Raw genomic sequence first — 20,256 nt, forward strand, 5'->3', positions numbered from 1 at the left:
CTTTGCCTCCAAGAGGGAAAAGACGTGAGATCGCTTTTAAGTATCTATGTATTTTTAATTTTTTTTAGGTTTATTGACATATACTTGACCTATAACACTATGTAAATTTAAGGTCTACAACATGTTGATTTGATATAAGATCGCTCTTTTTAAAAAATTTTATCTATCTATTTATTTAGTTATTTATGGCTGTGTTGGGTTTTCGTTGCTGCACGCAGGCTTTCTCTAGTTGTGGCGAGCGGGGGCTACTCTTCGTTGCAGTGCACAGGCTTCTCACTGCGGTGGTTTCTCTTGTTGCGGAGCACAGGCTCTGGGCATGTGGGCTTCAGCAGTGGATCCCGGACCAGGGATCGAACCCGTGTCCCCTGCATTGGCAGGCAGATTCTTAACCACTGCGCCACCAGGGAAGTCCCCACTCTTTTTTGGAGGGGCCGCGCTGGGCAGCTTGTGGGATCTTAGTTCCCCAACACAGGGCTGGAACCTAGGCCCTCGGCAGTGAAAGCGTGGAGTCATAACCACTTGACCACCAGGGAATTCCCAATATGAGATCACTTTTAAAAGAGCAAATCGCTGCACATACAAGACAGTTATTATTTGATAAAGACCCTCATCAAGTTTTAAATTTAAATCAGGTCATATGCCAGAAACGGCCCTGTTCCCCGCGTGCCCTCCATTCTTCTGCCCTTCTTCTCTCTGCTTGGGAGATTTAAGACTGGAATCACCAGGCCATGTTAAGAAATGCTATTCTTACGAGTTGTTTCACCTCTTACCTGCTTTTTCTTTTGGGATCTCAACTACCTTTATAAAAAGGATGCTTGCCATATAGATGACCAGGTACAAGTAATGCAAATATCACAACATCAACTACCGTGAGTGCTTTTAAAGTATATGCTACTATATCAGGCTATTCTTTTTGAAGTTAATATGTAGAAGCCATAAATAATTAAGGATGTACACAAATATTTAGCCACCAAAAGATGTTTATCACAGCACTGTTTATAATAGGAATAGAAAACTGACTGACAGTTTTCTGTCAATCTATACAGTACATCTACACACCAGCACATGAAACAGACAGTCATCGGTGTAGAAAAAGCAGATTGAGACATAAACCACAGAATAATTTTCTTTTTTCCAAATAAAAATATGTATGCATAGAAGGAAGTCTGGAAGCACATAACCGTGGTTCTCACTAGGTGGCAGTCTCCTTTAGCCTTACCAGTATTTTTATAAATGTCTAAAATAAATATGTATTACTTATATGTTAAAGAATTCGATAACATTAAGACCAACCTGTTTGAGAACAAAGGAGTATGTATCCATTAATGGGAACACTAATACATGTGGATCATTTTGTTATTCAGTGATATTTTATAATACTCTGCATCTTATTTATGGACAACATAACAAGACTGCTTTCTCATCAATGCTTTTTGTACCTTTATATGTTTTTTTTTTAAAAAAAGAACTGAATATCAAATATTAATGATTTCATATCAAAAGCAAATACATTTCCTGGGTTATAGTCAAGAGTCAGGTGATTAGAAGGTATATCACAAAGAGTACATTATCTATTATTAGATATTATATATATATTTTTTTTCGGTACGCAGGCCTCTCACTGTTGTGGCCTCTCCCGTTGCGGAGCACAGGCTCCGGACGCGCAGGCTCAGCGGCCATGGCTCACGGGCGCAGCCGCTCCGCGGCATGTGGGATCTTCCCGGACCGGGGCACGAGCCCGTGTCCCCTGCATCGGCAGGCGGACTCTCAGCCACTGTGCCACCAGGGAAGCCCTATTATTAGATATTATTAAGCATGGTAATCTATGAAAGATAGAGAAGTGATGGAGAGCTTAGCCTTAGTTTTTTTTAAGGAAAAATAAATGCAAATTGGCCATCACAAAGTAAGAAGGATCAATAAAATGGCTAAGTAAAAAGCTAAGCTTTCTATTTGCTCTACGGTGGGCTCCCATTCACTCAGAACAGGGGGAACAACTGGATCAAGACGGCAGCCTGAGCACATGGGCTGGGTTCAGTTGTTTCATTTCCCCTCCTACCCCCAATCCCGTGAAATTCACACACACACACACATGCGCGCACACACACACACAGTAGATGTTCAATAAATATTAATTGAATGAAGGAGTGAACAGAATCAATTCACACTATCCTAGCCCAGTTCTCCTGCGGGTGAGGCGTGGATTAGCAAGACAGCTAGCCAGGGCAGGGGTCGAGCACGAGAGGAGCGAAATGGTAATTCTAGCTTCATCAGCACAGTATTCTTGCAAAAGGAGCCAAAGAACATACTTTCAAGTATAATATATATCATGAAGATATGAACGGACGCTCGTGCTTAGCGAAGCAAGTGCATTAAAAAAGTTACAATTCATATTATGTTGATAGCATAACGAAAGTTTCACACAAATATCCTTTTAGGGACAAAAATGTCTAGACTTGGAAGTTAAAGGCAACGTGACATTAAATCTTAATTTTTCAACCCTTGTTTTTCAAAATCAAACCAAAACAAAATAAGACAATGTACTTATTATGACATGCCCTGGAAATTAACGGAGGGGAAAAATTCTCTAAATTTTTAGCCAACAAGATTTATGGACACAGAGTAGACAGGGTGACTCGTACATAAATATTTAAGAACCAAAGACTAATTTATGAACTAGGTCCAGTGATACCGTAAATATAGTTTGGGATAGTCTGCACCTGACCCCAGGTTGCTAATGGTATGAAGGCAGCTTACAAACGTGATGAGGACAGACAAATCCTAACAAAGGTGGTACGTAAAAGCCTATACTCATAGGCTCCATAACATAGGCTAGTGCATGGTTTCCAGCATAACTCAACCGACATTAACCAGAGCCTAACGCCTGTCAGCTATTGTGCTACAAAGACACAAGCCACAGAGACCTTGTCCTTCCTTCTTCCTTTCCACCTGGTGTTACCTGTACCCTCTCCTGTATAAGAATTACTTGAGTTCATTCTCTGTCCTTGATTGCGAGCTCCTGGAAGGCAGGTGACGTCTTACTTCTTTCCCCATTTGGCCTGCTGCTTTGCACTCAGAGGACACTTGATAATTATTTGTGTGACTGAAATTCCAAAAGAGTGTTTCTCTGAATTACTTGACTACTGTTCTCACGGAAGAAAAGGCACTCCTCACAGAAAACATTAATTGCAGTACTCACTGGAATTCGATTTCGGGATCTAAAAGTTGCAACTCTCCTGAGATCATCATCTGAGGCACGATACGGAACCACCAAGAGAGCCGGGTAAGTGTCGCACAGTTCATAGCACTTATTAATAAAAGTGATTCTCCAGTGGTGATTGGGCAGGCCCTGCAGGAAAAAAGGAAGTCCACGTCAGCACTGATGCTTTCATCTCTGGATCTGGCCTTGGATGGGTCTCCTTTCTTCTTTCGAGCAGAATGTGTGTGTGCCTCTGACAGCGGGGTAGTAACGGTGTACTGATTTATAGTAAGGGAGCCAGATCGATAATCCAGACAAGGTAAGAACACAAGACAAAACACTGGCAGGTTCCAGAATTCTAAACTATCGCTGGTAAATACAAATTCTCTTGAACTTGAGATCTTCCTTGATTTCATGTCAAACTTTTCTCTACTACTCGTACAATGAAGAGAAACCCAAGTTCCTCCCCGACCCGTGCAAACTGCCCCACGCCCTAAAGAAAAGTACACTGTGTAATCTTCATCTGTGCCTGATTGAGGGTAAAAAAGCAATCAGGCCAATTCCACTCCCCACTCGCTTCAACCTGCTCCAAAGTAGAAAGAGGCTGAGCTTATGAAGACGTTCACAGAAGGGAAGTAAGGAAAACCCCTCTGGGGAGGCTCATTTCGCCACCTCCTGAGAATTTCTTCTATCAAGTGGTTTGGGATGGGTGCTTGCTCTATGGGCTGTGTGAGAAATACACTCATCTGTGGACAAGGTCCAGAGGTGGCGGAATAACTCTCTCCCCATGCTCACAAACACACAAGTACACGCACAAAAGTGAGCCATGTGGGTGCTTGCTCTGGGGACGCAAATTGTACCTCATCTTTAGGTCTGGCCCTATAGAGCTCGGACCAGACAGATGTGTCTGATGTTGAGTCCAATTAGAGAGTTACAAGTCCCATCAGAAAGGTATAAGAAGAAAAGATGGAATATAATGGCATTCTAGAACTAAATACCTTCAAGAGTTCATATGTGCATGCAAGCTTAAAAACGGGAAGCCCTAAAAAGTAAGTCTTAATATTGTCAATAACACTCAAAAACTAAGGTGCGAATATTTTAATACGTAACACTACAGAGGTCTCCAAAACATGCAAGATGTTTTAACGGTCCCTCTTCTGCCTCCACAACTGACCTGGAATAGAGCTTATTAAAATGAGAGGTACACACAGCCTTCGAAAACTCAACAAACTAAAGCTGAGTTCTGGAAGCAACAGGACATACTACCGCATACATGTGCTCTAGAGATAAATTCCCACACCCACATCCCTGAGCACCGAATCTTATTATGAACAGAGGCAAACCACTGATCAAGACTAAACGGGTCACCACAGAGCACTGAGTAGAGTTCCCTGTGCTATAGCTGATTTACTTTGCTGTACAGCAGAAACTAACACAACACTGTAAAATAACTATACTCCAATAAAAATTAATTAAAAAAAGAAAAAGGCTAAACCGGGAAGTCAACCCAGGTGCCCGGTAGTGGAAGTCGTGGCTAGAAGGTTCTTCTCAAGTCTAGGGTTCTACAATTTTACTTTACATTCACTGGGCTTGATTTGATTCTCAAACCTCATTCAACAAAACTTCCCAATCACTTTATGAGCTTTGTAGAACGAGAATTATGAAAAACCTCATCACAAAACTCCTGTCCTATGATTTGGTTACAGCAGAGGTCAAAGTGTAGCTGTTGCTCCATAACAGGCATGGGAATCTTCTTTAAAATGCAGAGAGACCTTTGCCCCGAACAGCAACAATACATGAAGCCTCCCGCTTTATTATTGCAAATAAACATGCATGTGGGTGAAGTTTACTAAGAGAGCAGTAAAGGCAATTCTCATACACATTCATCAAAGCATTCTTGGAAAAGTCATCACAGGAAAACAGTTCTAATTCATTTGAATCTTTAAACTGAAATGAATATAACAGAAATCTAACTGCCAGTAATACTTAGGCTCCCAAATACATACATCCATCATGACATCAACTCCTGAGTAGTAAGGTACAGAAGTCTGGCTTCTCTAGACTCTGAGTATTTGATTCATTTCATGGACAACAATATAATGGACATTCTTCGCGTAGCGGAAGGAAAGAGAACTTGGCCATGCAGCCTTCAGTGCAGCTTGAACATGGCCCTGGGATGAGCCTGTAGGTTCCACAGTACTAGAATGAGCCATATTATACCACTGCCAGGAAAAATTTATTTAGCAAGGGTGTTACTGATACTCAAAGAGCGTGACTGATGGCATATCATCACCAGGCAGGTTTGAGATTCCCCACATCTACAGTATCTACTGACTTACCTGCCTTCTGTATTCTTCAACTGGATTATAAACCATCCATCCATCCACGTCAAACTTTTCTTCATTTAAAAATGCAAATATTGGCTAGAAAAGGCAAAAAAAAAAAAGGAAAGAATTTCAAGTTCAGTGTAAAGGAACTAATACTCTATTAATACTACATCCTTTGATTTTTTTTTACCAGATTTGCCTACCATGAAATCACGACCCCAACTGAGACTTTTAAGCAAGAAATAACAGTGAAAAATTTAGACTAGACTTACACTACCTTCTATCTTGATTAACAATTGTATACTTTTGAGACCGCAATTTTCTATGGCTACAAACATCTCTTTTGGTGTTTTTTTTTTTAATGCTGTTGCACAAAACTCAGATTTCCAGACCCAAAAATGCCTATCCAGTTTTAAGCAGTATTAGCAATCGACGGGTAAAAGACACTAAAATATAAAAGAAAAAAAAATTCAGCAATGATTATTAAATAGTGCAACTGTCTCAAAAGGGACCAGTGGTGTGTTAATCTATTAAGAAAGTGACAGAACGTTAAGAAAATTCTTAATTAACTGTTCTCTGTGAATTCGGAATCAATGCCCTGATCTCTGAAACAACAGGCCTCAGGCCTCTCACCTCTTCTCTATGCTCACTCTCAAGGTGACACTGATGAATTTCAGGGCTTTGAATACCATCCATACCCTGGCGACTCCTAAATATCTATCGCCCTCCAGCCCCACTGTGATCTGCAGACTTGGCCACTGCAGCCGGAGGACTGCAACGTTCACAACTCCTCCCAGTCTCCCCATTTCAGATGACAGCGCCATCCTTCACACTGATTGAACCCCAAACCTTGGCATTATCCTCATCACCTCACTGCTACCACCCTGGTGCAAGGCTCTGCCATCTCCACTTGGATTATAATAACACCTCCTAACTGGTCCTCTGCTTTCATCTTTACCTCTAAAGTCAGAGTAATTGTGTCACAACCTAAGCCAGGTCAAATCCTTCCCTTGCCACCTGGCTATGTCCCGCACCACGTCTCTGCTCTTCCTCTCGCTCAATCCACTCCAGCCACGCTTTCGGTGCCGCTCCCGGAAAGCAACAAGCGTGCACCAATCTCAGGGCCTTTGCACCTGCTGTTCCACTTGTCTGGAATCCTTTGCCCTCATGGTTTCCTCCCTTACTTCTTTCACATCTCTGCTCAAATGTAACCTTAATCAGTGAGCCCTTCTCTGACACATGTTCCCCCACAACAGGACCACCGATTCTCCTTCCCATTTTATTTCCATCACTTATGACCATTTGACCTATATTTATTTATTTGTTACTGTTGGACCCCTACCGTCCTCCCTCCTAGACCATGGGCTCCATGAAGGCAGACACTTGCTTTTTTCCCACCCTGGATCCCCAGTAACCGGAACGCTGTCTGGCCTGTGTAGGTGGAATACATATTTGTTGACCGAATGAGGGCGGGAAGCCTTATACAGCCCCTGCTCAAGCGCTTTCTCTGGAGGCACTTTTCCTCTGAGTATCTTCCTTCCACCCATTTTCCTGTTATCAGCCTGTGGCCTCCAATGCTAGTGTTCCCCCGACCCCAACGTTACAGAGAACTTCTGGTAAAGCATCAGTTAGCGGCAATGGTTTTCTGTACTTAAGTGGCAAGAGGTTTAAGGTGAAAACTGATCAAGATCATGCTCTCCGGACTGTCTTCTTGAACTTTCCAAAGCACGTGGCACCCTCAGCAGGTCTCAACTCTGGCAGCACTAGGCCCGAGTGCTGTGTATTCTATGACCGCACATTAGCAATGATGCTGACCTAGCTATGCATCTGAGGCTTTAGGCTGACAGTGAATCCACAGGAATACTTAATTATTCGGTACTCCCGGGGAAAACAAGTGATTGCTGTTAACTGAAGTTCAATTCGGAGACAGAGGGACTTCTGGTGCAAAGAGCACTAAAATGTACAGCACGCTTCTTTATCCATACACGGAACCCACAGAACATGTCCAAGCATCCTCCTGGTGACATCTGAGCACGGGATACTGCCCTGGTCAGTACCTGGCCCGGGTAAATACTCAATACTGCTGAACCTTGTGCTGGTGACATACTTGTAGATGATGTAAGGCTGCACTGTCACTCACTTTAGAAGAAAACCTTGAATCTGCTTTCTTGAAATAAGTTCCTGATCTCAACGTGAGTTTTGTTCATTTTTCGGTTTTTAGCTATTTGCATCTTTCCCATGAAACTCAAGCAAATATGGTGCCCTTTTAAGAAGAAAGAATAAAATTGTTCACTCAGAGGCCAAATAAAGCTTTCTCTCCAGAAAAACCATCATGTGTATTAATGCCCAGAGTGTCCTCTGACTTGCCGGCAGCATTTTCAATGTAACTTTCTATTTCTCAATCACTAATGAAGCAACTCCTTCTTTGCTTCAAATATCTATCCTCTTGCGTCTTAATTAAAATTACCAGTAAGTGTAATCTAAGTCTACAAAACTGTTATCATCGGAAGATAAAGTTCTATAGCTCAAACCAAAATTATCCCCATAATTTCTTTAATGTCTGAAAATAAGTCATATAAAAGAATTGTCATTAATGTGGGAATGATAGTGTCCTCAAGGTAGCGACCTACCAGGTGGCCTTTCTCATGAAATCAGTCTGCAGTGACACTGAGTGATGTCCAGATATATAGGACGAGTGCATGACTGGCATCCTTTACCTGGGAAACGCGCCTATGGGAACTCTATGATGGACAGAGCTTCCAGGAGACTCCTTTTATTTTTTTTTATTTTTATTTTTTTTGCGGTTCGCGGGCCTCTCACTGTTGCGGCCTCTCCCGTTGCGGAGCACAGGCTCCGGACGCGCAGGCTCAGCGGCCATGGCTCACGGGCCCGGCCGCTCCGCGGCATGTGGGATCCTCCCGGACCGGGGCACGAACCCGCGTCCCCTGCATGGGCAGGCGGACTCTCAACCACTGCGCCACCAGGGAAGCCCACCAGGAGACTCTTGATGCTAAGAGCCAGACTTGGACCTCAAATATTTCAGGCAAGTTTATGAATCAAATAACAGCCAGATAGTTCTTGCCATGAATACATATCGACACATCTAACATTGAACTGGAGCTTAAGGTGGAAAAGACCAGGTGCTCAAGCCAATATTTTAATCCTCCAAATAAATCAGCTTACAATTACAAGAAAACGTTTCTTTAAAAAAGCATTACTTGTTAGTTTTTAAAGGAAAACACGATGTAAACACTAAGCTGTCATTAACTCCTTGGCTCTATTGAAGCAAGCGTTCTACAAGAACCAACACTGACAGTTTCTAAAGTTGAACGTACAGGACTTACTTCCCAGATATTTCAATTTTTACCTTATTCCCCTTAAAGATTCAGATAAGAGAACAAAGCAAGACTTAAAACACAAGCTCTCAATAGACTAACATAAAGGTGGATTATTACAAAAAACTTAAAACTACTAAGCATCAAAGCAAGGACAACAGAACCCATTCATCTATATCTCATTATTCAGAAGTACAAAATTCCCTACAAGTGGTTACTTGTTACAAGGCTAATTACAGCTCCTGCCTGGAAATTGTTAAAACCTAAAGTTAGCAGGTTACGTGTCTTGAGGTTTTGGGCTGTCCTTTATTTTCTTATAGACTCGCAGTTTTTAAGGCTTTGAGTCTTTTAGAACTTGATCCGCGGGTTGACGTTTTCCAGTCGTTCCTAACCACACCGCTGGGTCCGTAGGGACCCTGGTTGGGAAACACAAGTGCCACAGAGGGAACTGCTTCTAGAGACTCTCCCTCCTGAGGGCACGCAGGGAGTCAGGTCCGCCAAGTGGGTGATGACGTGCCCTCGGTGACCCCGTTCCCGCACCCATTTTGCTTCACGGCCTGTGCAGAACCCCAGAAGGATTCAGTCCCAGCTCAGCAAAGCCTCGGGGCAGAGGATGGTTTGCCGAAGGTCAGCGTTCAGCGGGCACTTCCAGAAGCCCTCCTGGCTTTCTCCTGCGGCCCGGGCCCTGCCTCGCCTCTGCCTCGGGACCCTGGGGTGGGGGGCGCTTCCCCACCGTGCCAGGCACTGCCAGTGCCCCGGCTCGCCCCGCTGAACCAGAACTTCCAGGGGGTGATGCCCTGATCCTCAAGGGCCACGGAATACTCCAGAACACGTGGGAATCTTGCCTGAGGGTTCTGTGTGGCCAAGCTTTGGGGGGCTGCTTTACATTTTTTAAGTGATTTTGCAATAATTATAGATATATGAGAAGTTGCAGAGAAAGGTACAGGGAAGGCCCGTGCACACTTCACCCAGCCTCCCCAACGTGAGCATCTTGCATAACCGGAGCCCAGCTTCAAAGCTGGGAAACCGACATCAGAAAACAGACACACTCAAGTGCTCACCCCTGGCTTCAAGTGAGCAGGTCTTCCTTTAGTTGGCTCTATATGAATATTTGGGCATTTCACCAATTCAGATTCCTACTAGTCAAGAGATACCATGCATGGAGACTTGAGAGGAAAAAAGAAAAAAAAAAAAAAAAAAAAAAAAAGCAATCCTGTGCATTTTTTCCAGGATTAAAAATAGCACAATGTAACATTTGAAAAATGTTAAAGGACAAAGTTGAGATGAAAATCTCCAATTTCACACTAGAGATAAAAACAGCTCTGACAAAGAGAATGTAACTTGTCTTTTTAATTTAGCTACATTTATCACTGTTATGTCTTGTGGGAGCAAACATCTGAAATGACAGCAGATTTTAGCTTTCACTTAATTAGCCCTTATTTTTAAATGGCACTTATATAAAGATGCACTGACTTGCTTTAAACATCTAGATTGGATTTATTCTTACCGAGTAGAATCTATAAATAATGAGTGATTCATGAGTTTCCTTCTTTGAGGAGGGAGAACTGTCTGTCACCGAATTAGGATTCCCTGATCTCACGATGGCCCCTCATGGACAGCCTCTTCTCCCAAAGGCTCGTCAACAATGTCGTGTCTCAGAAGTGGATGTTTGAGAGTTAGATTTATAGAAATTAAAGATCATTTGATAGGGAGACAGTTACAGAAGAAAACAATTTTCACAGTATTGAGGAGAATAAATTGATAAGCTATGTAGATGCAATAGTGCTTTCAAATGATGCTGCCACCACACAAAGGCACGGTCATCAGTGGACACGATTTCCTACATCTCTGAAGACCTAGCCTTAAAAATTCAGGAAACTGGTCACTAACTCTTTCCTGATAGAATTTTGGAACGTTTGAACAGGAATCTAAGTGAGCATTTTTTTCCAATTTGATTCCTGAAATTCGCCTTTTTCAAAGCTTCCATCCACCACTGAAGGAAGCGGCAATGTAAAATTATCTCATTTTCATCTTTTAGATTGCACTTAAGAAATAAGACCCCTTCGTCGAAGAAAAATAATTCTTTCACTCAGGTGAGGAGAAAAAGTCTAAAATTTTAAGGAAGAACCACAGGAGGTGCTGAAACTTGGCAGTTTATAATTGTAAGTAACAGCTTCATGCTAGATAGGGATTTCGGCCTCTTTTCACACGACTTGACATAGTTAATTCGTACAACTGCATCGAAAGTAATTTCATCCAAAAATCTGACAAAAGTCCCATAGGTCAAAAAGCAACTTGCTTGTCCTATTTCTACCACTTTCCCTGGAGAAAATGGCTTTAATATTCTTGAGTCACCCTTACCTTCATATATAAATGTACATATTCATTTTTTCAGGAAAGGACGACAAAAGGACATTTGAAATGTCATTTGAAAGCATTTTAGAAAAAGGACATTCTTTACTACTTGGCCACAATCATAATCATTTAAGGCTGACATTTCTCAGGGTTCATCCACTGCACCCCGATTCTCACTGTAATTCTCTCTCCTGGCAATTTTGGTGGCATCGATGAAAATGCCAATGATCACAGCTGGTCTCCCAAATAAACCTCTCCCCAGGCCAGAGCTCCAGGTCTTCGTAGCCACCAGCCCCCCAAATACCCATACTTGGTTGTCCCACAGACACCTGCAACTCAGCACAGCCAAAATGGAAAACTTGCCCTCTCTGCCTCACTCCCCTCCTATGTTCCCCACCTTGACCACTGGTCCCACCATCGACCTGTTTATCCAGGCTTGGTTCTTCCCTCTTTATCATCCCATCCCCCCTCGTAACTATGACCAGTCAATCGACAAATTCTACTGATCTTATCTCCTAGGAACATTCTCAAATCCATTCTCTCCTGTCCCTGTCCATTGCCCCATTTCAGGGACTCATGATCATACACCAAGGCAACTAACAAACATCCCCAGAAATGGACTACTGCCCCTCTCTATCTACTCTGCATGCTGCAGCCCAAGGAATCTTTTTGAAACAGAAATCTAATCATGTCACTTTCCTGCCTAAACCCCTTTAACGGCTCCCCTCACCTTCAAATAAAAAATGAAACTTCTTGGTGGCGCACATTAGGCTCTGCCACCCTCACACGGACACCAACTCCCGGACTCTAATCCGCGTGTGGGGGTCAGCCTGTGTCCAGCCCCTGGACACCTGCACATACTGTTCCAGCACGCTCATATTTCAGGATTGGCCCCCTCTAGGAAGCCCTCCTCAACACCAACCCACTGACTTTCCCCTCTCCTGACACCCTGTGTATCTGTATCTGTATTGTATGCATTTGTTCGTCCACATCACCCAGGAAAACTGTGCTCCCTCTGGGGACAGGGAGTGGGTATCGGCTCCAGCTCCAGCGCGCGGCTGTAATGTAGGCATCGTCTGAATGTCTGCTGACCAAGACTAGGGATGAAAGGAATGAAAAAGAGAAGGAACAAAAAGGGGCTTGCCCTACCAGACATTACATCTTACAAAGCCTTGATAGTCACAAGACTGTTACTGGTGCATGAAGAGTGACTGATGCGTGAAATGAAACATTCAGAAATAAAACCAAATACAGAGAGGAATTTGGTGTGTGATAAAGGTGGTATTTCAAACCAGTGGATTGGTCTTCAAATGATGTTGCAGTAAAAGGGGGAGAAAGAGTTGGATCCCTACCTTACAAGGCAACCCCGGATGAATTCCAAATTGCTCAAACATTTACATGTTTAAAAGGAAATTAAAGTATTAGAGGAACGTGGGATAATTTTTTTATAACTCTGACTGGGGAAGACCTTCCTACCTGGGATGTAAAACCCAGAAGCTATAAAAGAGAAGTGTGCAGAAAAGAGTTAACCTAGCAGGTCTGAGACTGCTGTCCTTACAGAGGCCTGTGGCGTGGTTGGCCCCTGGCTGGCAACGGGGAACCTGGATTTTGGGAGAGTGCCCACCACTCCTTAACTGATAAGAGTTTAAGTTTACGGCACCTAAAATGTTTATACCGACAACGTGCTTTAAGTCGAACCCCTGCCTTCCTTCTGGGACTCTGGAAGTTTGGTATGTGCTAGGCAGAGGGTGTCTACGTGACCAGCCCCCTGGTTGGCAACACTTCCCATGGGTTGTCACAACTTGCTACTGTAGGATTTAAGTGTGTCCTGGTTTCCCCCCAACGTCGCCCCACGCACCTTTTCCTTTTGCTGCTTTTGCTCTGTATCCCTTTGCTGTATTAAATCATACTTGTGAGTATGACTATATGTTGAGTCCTGTGAATTCTCCTAAGGAATCTGAACTTGGGAGTGGGCTTAGGGACCCCCATCTCTCTCTCTCTCTCTCTCTCTCTCTCTCTCTCACACACACACACACACACACACACGCACACACACACACACACACACACACACACACAAAATCGATAAATTCTACCAAATAAGTATTTTTAAAATTCTCCACAGCAAAAGCCACCATAAGAAAAGTCAAAAGATAAATGGGAAAAATATTTACAATTCACAGAGTTCCTACAACTAACAACAACAAAAAAGACCAAAATCCCAAAAGAAAATGGGCAGAAGCCAAAGAGAATGAAGAAACAGAAACACAAATAGCTCAAACCAAAAGATACTCAATTTCACTCAAATAGGATAAATACAAAATAAAACTAGGAATCTACATTTTCACCTATTAGATTAGCAAAGATCAAACAATTAGAAGGTATACTGGATTGGTGTGGTAGGCAGAATAACGGTCCCCCAAAGATGTCCATGTCCTAATCCCTGGGACCTGTGTTATGTTATCCTACACAGCAAAGAGGAATTAGGTTGCAGGTGGAATTAAGATTTCTAATCGACTGACTTTAAGATAGGCTCTGAAGACGGAGGGAGAGGCCATGAGCCAAGGAACACGGTGGCTTCTAAAAGCTGAAAAATGGGTCTCACGGGCTAAAATCAAGAGCCTCCAGAAGGAACACAGCCACGCTGAGACCTTGATTTTAGCCCGTGAGACCCATTTTGGATTTCTGAACTCCAGAACTGTAAGATGACAGACTCATGTTTTTAGAAGTCACTATGTTTGTGATAATTTGTTACAGCAGCTATAGGAAACTAAGACAGTTGGAGAGGATGTCTGGAAACAGGCACTCTGACACACTGCATGCGGGAGTGAAAGCCAGTACCTCTTCCGTAAAGGGGAACTTGGCAATAGCGGTAATTCCACTTCTAAGAATTTATCGTACAACATACGTGAACCCGTACAAAATGATGTTTATGCTAGGTTATCCATTGCAGTAGTTTGTATAATAGAAAATGATTGGAAATGATGTCAATATCCATCAACAGAGGATTAAATAAAGTATGATGCAGTCAACAGAATACTGTGCAGTCATTAACAGAGTGAAGAAGCCCATCTGGTAGGCAATATGTATTGGTAAATTTAAAAAGCAAGGTATGGAAGAGCATACGTAGCATGCTCCATGAGGGTCCAAGGAGGAAGGAATATAAATAACAACTTGCCTGCATTTGCCTAAATATCACTAGTTGTCTGTGAGGAGGGAAATGGCATGGCTGAAGGGTGCTGGGAGGGAGTTATTTTTACTATTTTTACTGTTGTGGTTAGTTGGGCCTACTACAATATAACAAGATACCACAGACTGTGTGGCTTAGAACAATAAACTATTTCTCACAGTTCTGGAGGCTGAGAAGTCTGAGGTCAAGGAGCCAGCATGGTCTGGTTCTGGTGAGATCCGCTTCCTAGATGGCCTTTGTGCTGTACCTCACGTGGTGGAGAGTGCGAGTTCTGGTGCCTTCCTCTTCTTTTAAGGGCACTAATCCCATCGTGGGGCCCCACCCCCATGACCGCATCTAAAGCTAATCACCTCCCAAAGGCCCCACCTCCAAATACCATCGCACTGAGGGTTAGAGCTTCAGCACGTGATTTTTGGGGGGACACAAACATTTAGTCCTTTTATCCTTCCTGACTTTTCAATCATGAGCATACATTAGCCATTTTTGAAAAGTTTAAAGTATTGGGTTGGCCAAAAAGTTCATCCAGCTTTTTCCGTAAGATGGAAAGGCTTTTTGGGAAAAAAACGGATGAACTTTTTGGCCAACCCAATAAATGCCTGCTGCATAAATGCCCTAGTTTCTAAACAGCAGAATATTCTTATTGGTCACTTGGTCGCTGCTAGCTCCTATTCATTCACTCTACTGCCGTTAGTAGATTCACTTAACAAACATTTACCGAGGGCCCACTTACGAACAAGGTATTAAGTAGAGAAAAAGATAAGACACCACCACTGTCTTTAAGGAGTTAGAAATCCTCCAAAGGAGAGAGATGAGGAGAGCGCAACTACTGCTCACGTAAAGAGGAGAACGCTAAGTTCCATGAGAGGTACAGATAAAGTGCCATGGGGCGCCAGGGGATGCCAGGGTTACTTCTGGACAGATGGGCCTGGAGGAGCGGTGATGGCATGTGAGCTCCCCTGGAAGGGTAAGACAACTTGGGACAGGGTAACGACGACGATGGCAAAAAAGTCACAAATGAGAGCCAAACTCAGAAAACACGTGGCCACCAGCAAACACCTCGGTCTGGCAGCCAGAGCATAGACAGGTAGAACACCAGGAGACCATGGAGAGATGCAGCCCCACAGTGGAGGAGACAGAGGTTTGCGTTTACACTGACAGGGAGGGAGGAATGGCTGAAGTTTCGGAGGCGAGGGGATGAGATAAGCTGAGCTGCATCCCAGGGACAGCGACCTGACAGGAGGCACGTGTAGAAGTGGGTTGGATAGGAAAAAGAACAGAAATAGGAAAACCAGCAAAAGCACCATCCCCACAGTTTAGAAAAGAAGAGATGGAAACCTGAACTAAGTTGGGCTGGGGAGGAAGAATCCCCTGGATTCAGTAAATGTTATGGAAAAGGGAAATCTCACAATGACCTTGATTTTGGAGGAGGACGAAGAGGTGGAGAAAGGAGTGACAGCACTAGAGAAACTGGGAGCTCAAAGGAGGCTTGAGGGGAAGATGAGAGATTCATTTTAAACAAAGGTTTAGGCATCAGCTGAAGTTATGCGGCAGCTAATGGGAAACATGAAGCTAAGAAGGCAATGCTGGTCAAAGTGCGAAATACAGCTGAGGGGATGCACAGGAGGAGGGGAAGGACGGACTTCTCTAGAAAACCCATATTTAGATGACAGAAGGAAGCCGAGGAACTAGAGAAGAAAAGGAAGACCAGGAGATCAAGACCTCAGAAGCAACAGGACAGGTAGGTGTCCGGCAGTATGATGGTCTGGTTGCTCTAATTGAGACTTCTGCTGACAACATCTAAAACCGCTGGATAAAACAGAAACCCTTTTGAAAAATGCATTTATGAGTCAACTAGGGAAGAAGAAATACTCAGAAGCCCAAGCCAAACTGCGAACAGAATGCAGAGAGCAAGAGGAACACGCCGGCTTCCCCCCAGGGCAGGACCGGTTTTCGTGGCCTCTCGGGCTCTAGGAGAGAGGACGTAACACCCCGGGCCTGCCCCAAGATGCCAAGATGGGTGTCAAACTGGAAACTTCCTTCAATAACGCTGCGCCCTCAGGGTGAGGACGAACAGGAAACAAGCACCTGAGACTCCGAGGGAACTTACCTGTCTAGACGATCCGTGCTGAGTAACGGAGCCTGTAGCACAAGGCAGCCAAAGCTCATAAAGCTTGGATGGTCCGAAAAACATCAAGCAGAGAAGTTAATCTGTGACTGTCCCAGGTTGGGAGTGCCCCCCAGATGCCTGGCAGAAGAAAACGTAAAACTGCCTTCAATCCCAGCCTCGGAGTCTTCCCATACATAGATAAAGGTCCAAGGAATGAGTCCACAGGCAAAATCATCACAAAATAGCCCGAGAAAGTAGGCCCCGCGAGCCAGCAGATAAGACGGCAGCAGGCCAGGCCCGGCTGAAGAGAGAGGGGGTAAAGGAAGTAGAAGACATAGCAGCCCCGAGACAAAGGGATGCTCTGAAGATCCTGACTCTGGACATTTGATGGGCATTTCATAAACTACAGCTACTCAAGATTTTTAAAAAACCTCTGAATGGTGGTGCAGTGGAAGAGGCCAAGTCCTCCCAAGTAGCAGGGTGGGCAGTGGGGCAATAAGGTAGGACGTGCAGGTGGGCCATGAGCGCTGTGCTCGCGGGCACGGAGGGCAGCGCGGGGGGTGGTCCAGCCGGGACCACGGTCCCTGGAGATGGGTGCGGGGAGGACGGTCGGACACATCCCGAGGCCGGGGGGAGAGGGAAGCGGAGAGAGAGCCACTCAAGGAGAACCGAGGGCCAAGTCTTGGAGGAGGCACGAAGGGAGGAGATTTAAAAGCATGATTAGACCCTCAATTAGCCAAGTTTACTGTTTATTCAAGAAAAAAAAAAGGAAACAGAGAACAAAGCCGCACTTCAGTCTCAGGCCGCATCCAGGCAGAAAAGTGTGGCTTCTCGTTCAATTCCCAGCTGAAAATGAGCTTTTTGCTTTTAGCTATTAATTCTGTAATCAGCCTAGAAGGTAAGAGCCTGCTCCGTTTCAGCCTGGTTTACAATCTCAAAGCAATTTATAAAAATGTCCCCGCCTTCTGAACTGAAAAACGAAGGCACAGGAAAAAGTACCCTATGCTCTTCATTTTCTCTTCGTAGGGTCATTTATACGCCTCATTTAAATGGTCAAAAAAGACGCACAGCCCCATAGCCCAGTGTAGTAACCTTTATGGAATTATTTTTGTAGGCAAGCGCCATGGGAGTAGAGCCAGAGAGGGCACGAGGGGAAACGGCACTGCTTATGCCACACAGCAGGGCGTGACGGGGTTCAGTGAGGCCCAGGAAAAAGGCAAGGGCCCTGCTCGCTGGTCGCCACAGAAAGGCCTTTGCGAGCCCGTGGCTTCTCTCGAGATTAGAGCCAGCGGGTCTTCTCTCCTGTGCCCATCTCCACCGCCCATAAGATGCTCAAGTTTATCAAGACAAATAAATACCAGAAAACTTTGAAACTCTATGACTGCCGATCAGCTCACAGAATAACAAAAAGTAGGAAGCACTGCAACGCTGAAGAGCTGAATCCCGAGAGAGCTACATTACCCCGCACGCAGAGTCACCGGTGGAAAGGAAAGAAAAACAATTTCTGAAGAATTCTGTGTATTGCATGGCATCGCTGCTCATATTTCCCATTTCTACTTAAGATGCTTTCTGGGTTTAATGCTCTGAAACTGAAGACTTTCGACTAATCCTTTAGCAACGTACAGGCAATGGTTTGTTAATAAGAATACTGACCATTATCTGTAGAGCATCTTTCTTTTAAAGGGCTCAAAGTGTCCCATACAGGATCACAATTACTTTACTCACATTCTTGGGAAGACTGGGTTGTGGTAACCATCCTTACTCTCTGCACCTGCTGGGGAAAATGGGGCGCTAAGAACAGAAGCGCTGACATTTATTGGGCACTTACTGCGTGCCACGCACTTTTGTGAGCACTTTCCGTTTAATCCTCACAAAACCCCTGTGAAGCAGGGAGTGTTATTATCCCCATTACAAATGAGAATGCTGAAGCGCAGAAATATTACATGATTTTCAAAGTCGCCGAGCAGGGTCTGGGCCGCCGGGAGCCTGGCAGCCAGGTCTCCGGCTCCATTTCTTCAAGCGCCACGTTTCCCTTATGTGTGTCTACAGGCCATGAGTTTAGTCATACACTCAAGCCCTTCACTTAAACAAAAGTCAAGAAAATCCACGCAGGCCTATAGCTGTAAAGATAGATTTAAGTGACTATATTGGTGCCTAAATTAACTTAAAATGCATTTTATTCTACATATTCTACCATTATCTAAAAGACTGTTCATCACGCCATGACCCAGACACACACACACACACACACACACACACACACACACACACACGGATAACCGAAAGAAATCTTTCATGAAACCATACTTATCTATATTATGTGTTATGCTCTTAATGTTTTCTATTTCATTAAAAAATGCTGGTTACAACCTAGTCAACTGATTTCATGACTCAATAACACAATGGGATTCAGAGTTTAAAAAAAAATGCCCATCTAAAATTTGAATTATCTCTGACTATCCCATCTGAGTAAAAACTGAGCAAACAGTAAAGGAAATCAATGAAAGAGGAGCTTTGGCATTGAACATACCACTCCAACAATTAAACTCTTTATTCTTCTGTAGTGCTATCAGGCTCTGTTCATATGTACACACTTTTTGTTCCTGCTTTTAAAAAAAATTACCATCATATCAGAGGCACTGCCACATTTCTTATCATAAAAATGTAGCATTTACTTAGAATTGGTATTGAGTTACAATGCAGTTGAGAAAACGGCATACAATTTCTACTGTTTGAAAAGCAAAGCAAAAATAAAACAAGAAAATAAATGCTTTGGTGGAAATAGAAAATGTAATCTAAATAATTTTCAAGTCTTAATGGATTGACATAATACAGAAACAATCAAGGTAATGGTTTGGGGTCCACCGTTGTGTGGCCAAGTTTAATTCAAGTTCAATTCAAAGTTTAAGTCTCCAACTGAACACAATGAGTGGTGAAAATACTAATGGGGAAGGAGGCAAGAGAGCTGGGGCCGGTGTGAAAGGAAAAAGCTCACTCACACACCGCTCACCCCATGGCTGGATTTAGAACCCAGCTCTCCCGGCCTCCAGACACCATTTCGGGAGGCAACAGCAAGTTTACTTCTGCTTCCAATGCCAGTGACAATCACTGAGATAACCTGCAGCTGCTCTAACAGTTTCAACAATATTAACAACGTGCTATTTTTCAAGCAGGGGCCCTCTGTATTGTTGAATGCAATCCGGCTTAGATTACGCTTCCGGGAAGTCCCTTTCTGGCACACACTCGCGTTCCCCAAAGTGGCAGTTTGGAAACTTTTCTTCCCCTCCTGTCTCAGAGGAATAATTGTCCCTTCTCCTTTCCCAAACTGCCCTACAAACTGGCCTTAATCCCATCCCCCTCTGCCTTCCCCAGGATCCCGCTCAGGAAAGGAACCCTTCTCTCTCTTGCCCACAAATCTTCATTCACCTTTTTCGGATTCTCAGGGAAACACATCTTCCCTCAACCTGGCCGCTACCACTATTTTTGTTTTGAAACACCACCCTCTCTCTTTAAACCTCTACCAACTGGCTCTGGTCCCCTCTACCCAGACCATCCTCTGTGATTCAAAAAAGTTCGATAAGTGTACGCCAGGCACTGAACTCGGCGCTGGGGAACAGCATGAGGAAAGAAGGTCCCAGCTTCAAGCAGTCCACAGCTAGCGCGTCCAGGCCCCAAGGAACTCGTAGTCGTCATCGAATGTAAAGGACTCTTCCTCAGCCTCGTCTTTGTCCCCGCAGCCTCACACA

At 44.1% G+C, this 20,256-nt stretch overlaps 1 protein-coding gene across 2 annotated transcripts in view; it reads right to left on the reverse strand.

The window, feature by feature from the left end:
- Nucleotides 1-20,256, reverse strand: part of MTM1 (myotubularin 1) — a 72,599-nt gene that overhangs the window by 24,306 nt on the left and 28,037 nt on the right. For both annotated transcript variants that reach the window (XM_024740695.1, XM_024740696.1), the window contains 2 exons: nucleotides 5,536-5,619; nucleotides 3,197-3,346 (listed from right to left, as the gene is read on the reverse strand). In XM_024740695.1, coding sequence (XP_024596463.1) covers nucleotides 3,197-3,346; nucleotides 5,536-5,619 — 234 coding nt within the window. The remainder of the gene's footprint in view (nucleotides 1-3,196; nucleotides 3,347-5,535; nucleotides 5,620-20,256) is intronic.

This window comes from Neophocaena asiaeorientalis, unplaced genomic scaffold (genome assembly GCF_003031525.2).
Source record: "Neophocaena asiaeorientalis asiaeorientalis breed wild unplaced genomic scaffold, Neophocaena_asiaeorientalis_V1.1 scaffold823, whole genome shotgun sequence".
Classification (NCBI taxonomy): domain Eukaryota; kingdom Metazoa; phylum Chordata; class Mammalia; order Artiodactyla; family Phocoenidae; genus Neophocaena; species Neophocaena asiaeorientalis.